The sequence below is a fragment of the Camellia sinensis genome, chromosome 10, assembly GCF_055761805.1.
Source record: "Camellia sinensis isolate YWXY chromosome 10, ASM5576180v1, whole genome shotgun sequence".
Classification (NCBI taxonomy): domain Eukaryota; kingdom Viridiplantae; phylum Streptophyta; class Magnoliopsida; order Ericales; family Theaceae; genus Camellia; species Camellia sinensis.
Window position 1 is genome coordinate 28,670,463 of NC_138970.1, and position 7,745 is coordinate 28,678,207.

Sequence of the window (7,745 nt, forward strand, 5' to 3'; positions counted from 1 at the left end):
TAAAGCTTTATTTTATTTTCTGTCATTTATATATATTTTAAATAAGAGGAGAGATTTTGCTAAAAAAAAAATAAAAATAAGAGGAGAGATTAACCCCCTTTTTTGTGGACTATTCTACAAACTTTATTCAAAGGGGGTAATTATGTCATTTTGTCAAGAAGTAGACCACCGTACAAAACATTTGGGAAAATCCAAAAAGGGTATTATTGTAATTTCAGTTGTCTTCTTCCCCACTCTGTTCTCTCAGTTGCTCAACCCAAGGCAGTGTCTTCTGTTAACGGTTACTTCTAAATTCTCCAACCTGTCTCTCTCATAAAACCCACAAAAAAATTCCCAAAATCATCACAAACCCATCTCCAATTTTCGATCTAAAATCCCAATCCAAACTCTTTCTTCAAAACCCATTTCTCAGAATCACGAAACTCACAATGAAGAAGCAAAAATCAACCAATGAATCTGTATTCAACAACAACAACAACAACCACTTTGATTATCTCTCTGAAGAAATCGTTTTCGCAATCCTTGATGGCCTCGATGAAAACCCAATTGACAACAAGTCATTCTCTCTAGTCTGTAAATCGTTCTACGCAATCGAGTCTCGCCATCGCAAAATCCTGAGACCCCTTCGCTCCGAACACTTGACCAAGGTTCTCAATCGGTACCCGAATGTGACCCGTCTCAATCTCTCTCTCTGCCCTCGAATCACAGACACCTCGCTCTCGATTATATCCACTGCTTGTAACGAAACCTTGAGGTCGATCGATCTTTCGAGATCCAAGTTCTTTTCCCATCTGGGTTTGTCGAATTTGGTGACGAATTGTTCGAATTTGATCGAGATTGATCTTTCGAACGCGACGGAGTTGAGGGATTCGGCGGCGGCAGCGATCGCCGAGGCTAAGAATTTGGAGAAATTGTGGTTGGGGAGGTGTAAATCGATTACGGATATTGGGATTGGTTGTATTGCTGTTGGGTGTAGAAAATTGAGGTTGATTAATCTGAAATGGTGTTTGGGTGTTGGTGATTTGGGTGTGGGTTTGATTGCTGTTAAGTGCAAAGAGATTCGGAGTTTGGATCTCTCTTACTTGCCGGTAATTCAATTTTACTCTTTCTTGAAGATCTATCTATGGTTTTTGATTGTTATGTCTTTATCTTTAGTTTAGATTTATCATTTTCATGTCATAATCATAACTTTCTTTCTAGAGCAGTTAATTATTTGACTATTTCATTGATCTTTATCAAGTTATGGTTCTAATTCAATTCATTCCATGTTTTATGGTGGGTATGTGTATGGATTATGGTTGCTTGAGATCTTTGTCAGTTTGCTTCTTGATGATTGATAACTGTGTTTCATGTTTGAAATTGTGTAGTTTTTATTTGGGTATTTACTGGTTAACTGATTGAGCAAGGGTGTTTGTATATTTCACTGATGTGTGAAGATATTCTATGATGAATGCTTGCATTAGGAATCAAATCTTTTTAATGGAACCATGTTTAGTTTACAGAGAAGGTTGTATTCATGTCGGACACGTGTCAAACACTTGCAAATATGCAACGCGCCTACACACACAGTAGAGCGCGTAGCTGTCTAAAATTTTAAAAATAGAATTTACAAGTTTACACGTTGACATGTCTTTCAACGTAGATATGGATTCAAGCATGGCTTCATCTTTTTCTCTTGTAAAGAAAAAGGAATCTTGTGATTGAAAAACATTTTATTCGCATCTCAATGTTTTTTTATTTATTTATAAAGATAAATATTTTGTTTAGTCTAAAAGAAAAGAAAGATGAATGTTTATTGTATTTATTTGATTAGCTATATCGTGCTATTCCCTCTGTTGTGTTGTAATAAACTGTGAAGAGGATGCATGATCATAAACAGGTTTTTCGATATAAATAACAAAATATGTTGGAACTGCATCATTGTTGCCCTGACATGTGTGATATTTTCACTATGTACTTCATCATCAATCCTATTATATTTTGTCATTTTGTGTATTATTTGTTTCTCACCTTTAGAGCTCTGATGTTATTACCTTGGCTTGTGGTGTGAACAATCCATGCATATATGTATTTTCATTTTCCTTTTTGATAATTGTGATGGCTGCTTTCTTCTTTTACGTGTATAGACTGATTCACTTAGTAGGTTATTCATTGTGTATCAACATGTTTATTATGAAGACTTTTCATGGCAAGTGCCTATTACAGTCATTTACACTCAAAACAGTTGAATCATTGAAATGATTCAACTGTTTTTTTTTTTTTTTTGTAAACTAAATGATTCAACTGTTAACTACTGCTTAGATGTGGTATTCCACATGCAATTGGAATATCACATCACAAATCAATCGTATTTTGGACAGTGGTGAGTATCCAAGCTCTTCCCAAATCTATCAAAATGTCCTTTTTGGACTAAATTTCTGTGGTTCCGTGTGGTTGCTTACGTTGAGGAAATAATTTGTTCATGTATGTGTGTTACAACTTGTATGTATGTTAAAAAAACGTGTCTTGATCCTTTTTCCCTGTTTTGTTCTTGTACAGATCACAAAGAAATGCTTATCATCGATCTTGAAACTACAATATCTTGAAGATTTGGTTCTGGAGGGATGTTTTGGAATCGACGATGGCAGCCTTGCAGTCCTCAAACAAGGGTGCAAATCACTAGAGGTATGTATCATTGGAAAAATAATTGAACTCATGATGTACTCTTGTCATATCCCTCTGTCTTACATGCAACGAAGATGGCATTCTAATCATATTTCACTCCAAATAAACATGAAGAAGTGAAAAGTTCTATTTCCTACAATAAAGTAACCATTCCTGTTCCTTAAAAAATAACTGTCTGATCAGTGATTGATAAGCTTATGTTGTCCTTAACAGACGCTCGATATGTCAAGTTGTCAAAATGTTAGTCATGTGGGCTTGTCTTCTCTAACAAGTGGTACTGGATGTCTACGGCAACTTATATTAGCATATGGCTCGCCTGTAAGTCTTTAACTCCATTGCCTTTAAATACTAAATGTCCTTTTTTTATTCTTCTTTTTTTCTTTTTAAATTTTGGGGCTCATTGTACATTTTGATGGTGGTTCAGGTCACTCTTGCTCTCGCTGATAGCTTGCAAAAGCTTTCCACACTGCAATCAATTAAACTTGACGGTTGTCTGGTTACATGTTCTGGACTAAAGGCCATTGGAAATTGGTGCGTGTCACTGAGGGAGTTAAGCTTAAGTAAATGCACGGGAGTGACAGACAAAGGTCTTTCCTCGCTGGTGACAAAACACAAAGACTTGAGGAAGCTCGACATCACATGTTGTCGCAAGATAACCCATGTTTCAATTGCACACATTACAAATTCATGTACCTTGCTCACATCCCTTAAAATGGAGTCATGTACCCTCGTACCAAAAGAAGCTTTTGTCTTGATTGGACAGCGTTGCCATTTTCTTGAAGAGCTTGACCTTACAGATAATGAAATTGATGATGAAGGTTTGTCCCTTTGTCTGCTCGGGTGAGTATTTGTTGGTTTACTCATGCTATTTTGTGTAAACAGGTTTGAAGTCCATCTCGAGATGTTTTAAGCTCTCCAGCTTAAAACTTGGGATCTGCCTTAACATAACTGATGATGGGCTTATACATATTGGCATGTGCTGCTCAAAACTCATAGAGCTTGATTTGTACAGGTTGGAGACTCGAACTTTGAATTGTTTAGCTTACATATCTTAGTTAATTTTAAGGAAGTGTGGCCTAACTTCTTTGAATTCAATTGGATCGTCTATTCTAGACAAAATTGAAAACAAATTTTATTCTGATATTGATTCAGAATTATTGGACATATCTTTTACTACATTATAAACATTGGGAAATTGATCAAATTGCCAAAATTTGTTTATAAATTGAATTATTTAGTTAGGAGATCATGGCTGTATTCAGTCCCCCCTCTCGCACTGTGGGCCCGACCTATTTGAGGGAGGGTTTTTGGCTGTGGATTTATCAATCTCCTTTTATGTCATTTTGAAATTTTGAGGGTTCCATATCAGATTATAACCGCATCATTGATTTGTTCCATTATCTCTCCAAATTGTCCCTTTTCTCAGTGGCACAACTTTCTTTCACTTTCTTCTTTTTCCGTCTTTCAACCTCTCATAATTATTTGAATTTGGCTCTTCTGTTCAGGTCAGAAGGGATAAAGGACACCGGCATCCAGGCAATTGCTCGTGGTTGCCCTGGCCTTGAGATGATTAATCTCGCCTATTGTAAAGATATTAGCGACAGTTCCTTGTTATCATTGTCGAAATGTTGGAAGTTGAACGCGCTTGAAAGTCGAGGATGTCCCCTCATTACATCTTTCGGCCTAGCAGCTATTGCCACGGGATGTAAGCAACTCACCAAGCTAGACATAAAGAAATGCTACACCGTTAATGACGCCGGAATGATTCCACTTTCTCACTTTTCCCAAAACCTCAAACAAGTACTCTCTCTTTCCCTCCCTCTCACAAGATCATGGGTCGAAAAGAGGCATTGATATCTAATACTAAACTCTATTTTCATTTATATACAGATAAATTTGTCGTACAGCTCAGTCACAGACGTGGGGCTTTTGTCGCTTGCTAGCATCAGCTGCTTACAAAGCATGACTATCTTGCACTTGAAGGGGTTGACTCCAAAAGGACTCGCAGCTGCGCTATTGGCATGTGGAGGGCTTACAAAAGTGAAGCTCCAGGCCTCCTTTAAATCGTTGTTACCACCACCTCTTTTCGAACATTTAGAAGCCCGTGGCTGTTCTTTTCAATGGAGAGATAAATTGTTTCAGGTATGTCATATTATCATTTTTTTTTTTTGGGGGGGGTTTTTATTCAAGCCCTAATTTTTGTCGTAATTGTTTTTCAACAAAATTGAAAAGGAAAAATAAAATAAAAACCCTTTGGTTGAGCAATGCCTGTTGTCTTGAGATTGATAATTGTATCTCTACTCATTTGGCAGGCTGAATTGGATGATTCGAGGTGCTGGAAACTACAGTTGGAAGACATACGACTTCTTTGAAGCTTTGGGTCAGGTTGGGAAGGTTAGGCTTCCTCTTCAGTGCACAACCACTCTGAAAAATTCGCTGAGTTGTATTGGAAATTAGGGTTTGTTCCCTCAATATATATATTTATAAAAAAACTTGATGAAGTAATGTTGAGCAGCTCTCCAAAACAAGAGCTGTATGCAAGGAATCCGTAAAATTCGTAATCTGATCCAGTCCGGTTCAATCCGATAGATTTAGATTAGTTTTTTGAATCTGTGGTTTGGTTCCAGATTGAAGAATTAAAAATCCGTAGTCCACGGATTGGTTTCGGATTGAACCCCATGTTTCCAGATTGGAACTGATCCGGACCGTATATAAATAGTCTATATTTTTATTATACATCCTCCCCCATAGTATCTTCTCTTATTCTATATAAAACTTAAACTCAAACCTAAACCCCGTATAATATCTTATTTTATTACTTTTGTTTGTTAGTTTTTAGTTTTTAGTTTTAATTTGTAATGATCTAAATACTTATGGTGAAACCAGTTTTCTTATGATTGTTTAAATTCTAGAACATTATGTCGTTATTATAGAAAAACATGTTACTAGTGTGGAACTAATATAGCGCTATGTTTATGTTTTTATGAAATTAAAGTGTTATATATATATTTTTTTGTTATTTAATTATGTGAATTTGTGGTCCTAAACCGATCCAATCTGTGTTTAAATGGATTGGTTCGAATTGGTTCCATGATTTAAACGAATTGGTCCGGATTTTACCTCAATCCGGTCCAATCCGAACCATGCTTACTCCTCCTATCACTACTAAAATTTCAACTTTTTGCGACGGTAAAATGCCGTCGCAAAAAACTTTTTGCAACTGCAAGAGGGGGGTCGCAACTGGGGGCATTGCAAAAGAGTTTTTGCGACGGCACTTGCCGTTGCTAATGTTTTGCGACGGCACTTTGCAGTCGCTAATAATGTTTGAAATTTCTTGACTTTTTGCGACGGCACTATTTTACCGTCGCTAAAAATGTTATTTGAGACGGCAAAAAATGCCGTCGCTAATAGTCTTTTTTTTTTGCAACGGCAAGAACACTGTTTTTGCGACGGCACCGTACCGTCGCAAAAAGTATTAAAAAATAATAAAATTTCTATTTTAAATAATAAAATTTCTATTTTTTGCGACATTTTAGTGCCATCGCAAAAGGTAAAACCTGTAACAAAATCAATAAAAATGTAAAAATTTTCTATTTTTTGCGACAGTGTAGTACCGTCGCAAAAAAGAAAAAAAAATCCTGTAATAAAATTATTAAAAATATTAAAATTTCTCGATAATAATATAAAAATTCCTGTATAAAAATAACAATTTCTCCATAATAAAATATTCTTCCATTCATAATTACACATCAATAAAATTATCTCACTACATAATGTTCCATAATACATATATAGTGTTTAAATACATGATTTTGTTCATAATTCAAAATAACATAAACCTAAATTAAATGTTTTTCTCATCATTTTTCGTAGATAACAAAAACAAAAGTTAGCCACATTCTCCACAGGCATGCATTTCACAAGAAGCACACTCCTATATGGGAAATATCTGAAAAATAAAAATAAAAATAATTAATGACAATATAATTATGTGTTAATGTTAATTACAAAAAAACATAAAAATTTAACTGTTATAGCATCAAATATAACATTTTTTTTTTGTTAGTCATCAAATCCCACATGGATAATTAAACATCTCAATCAAATACAAAAATAAAATTTAACTACTATAGCATCAAATACAAAAAAAACATAAAAATTATATCTGAAATCTGGCCATCCCAAATGTGATTAAAAGAGATGATATAATAAAGCAAATATATTGTCTTTATCAAACAAATAATAAGAATCATAATAATGAAAAGGCACATGCAGATAGTTGGAGTAAATGGAATACCCAGTGCGAATATCATTGATACCCCTAGTATCATAAAGTTCACGGTATTATTAGTACATGGAGAATTTGAACAAAAAAAGGGTACTTTGCAACTACCTAGAGTCCGGAAAATTTGAAGCTTTTTTATGGCATGTTTTGAGAGATAAGATTTAAAGATATAAAAAGGTTATCCATACATGACTAATCATATAAATTAAGTCACAATCTGGGTTAAAATACACAACATAACATAACACAAGAACTCCACAATTAAGCAAATCAGAAACAACATGGCAGAGTAAATACAGCTGCACAAAATTATCAATATATAAATATGCATACACACAATTAAGCAAACCACATGCAACTACCAACTCAATAACTTCCATGGGGAAAGGGCAATTGGACTCACGAAGAAAAACCAATACTAGTATTTCAAAACTACTACAACAAAAATGTCACAGCAAGAACAGAAATGTTGATAACCCCATCTCGGTCAGCCATTATCCACAGTTACAAATATAAGAACATGTGAATTAATATTAGGCAAGGAACATATGAACAGACAAACATACTAAAGTAATACAAGATCATTGAATTCTTAACAACATTATTTTCTGTAAAAAATTCTGTAGAAGCAAGTCCGCCACAAAAAATTGAAGAAACGAACTATCGATCATGATTAATGACAGATTGCAGCTTTCAGTGAAACATGATGAACTATGATTATAATAAAATTATTCTCGAGAATCGTAAGATTTTGATAACAAAGATTGGGGTATAAATGAAAGAAGTTGGGGTACAA

At 34.8% G+C, this 7,745-nt stretch overlaps 1 protein-coding gene across 1 annotated transcript; it reads left to right on the top strand.

Moving 5' to 3' along the window:
• The first annotated feature begins 237 nt into the window (after positions 1-237).
• Positions 238-5,653, top strand: LOC114281651 (F-box/LRR-repeat protein 3). Its single transcript, XM_082891203.1, has 8 exons — positions 238-1,088; positions 2,539-2,664; positions 2,878-2,982; positions 3,089-3,482; positions 3,547-3,676; positions 4,170-4,464; positions 4,555-4,806; positions 4,977-5,653. Exons 1-8 carry the CDS (start codon positions 429-431, stop codon positions 5,034-5,036), a joined length of 2,022 nt encoding a protein of 673 aa, XP_082747329.1. The 5' UTR covers positions 238-428; the 3' UTR covers positions 5,037-5,653.
• The last annotated feature ends 2,092 nt before the right edge of the window (positions 5,654-7,745 follow it).

Excerpts from the sequence above, each read along its gene's own strand:
- LOC114281651 (XM_082891203.1), top strand. The coding sequence starts at position 429 with ATGAAGAAGCAAAAATCAACCAATGAATCTGTATTCAACAACAACAAC. Across the intron at positions 1,089-2,538 it reads TGGATCTCTCTTACTTGCCG|ATCACAAAGAAATGCTTATC; the intron begins GTAATTCAATTT and ends GTTCTTGTACAG. Across the intron at positions 2,665-2,877 it reads AAGGGTGCAAATCACTAGAG|ACGCTCGATATGTCAAGTTG; the intron begins GTATGTATCATT and ends TGTCCTTAACAG.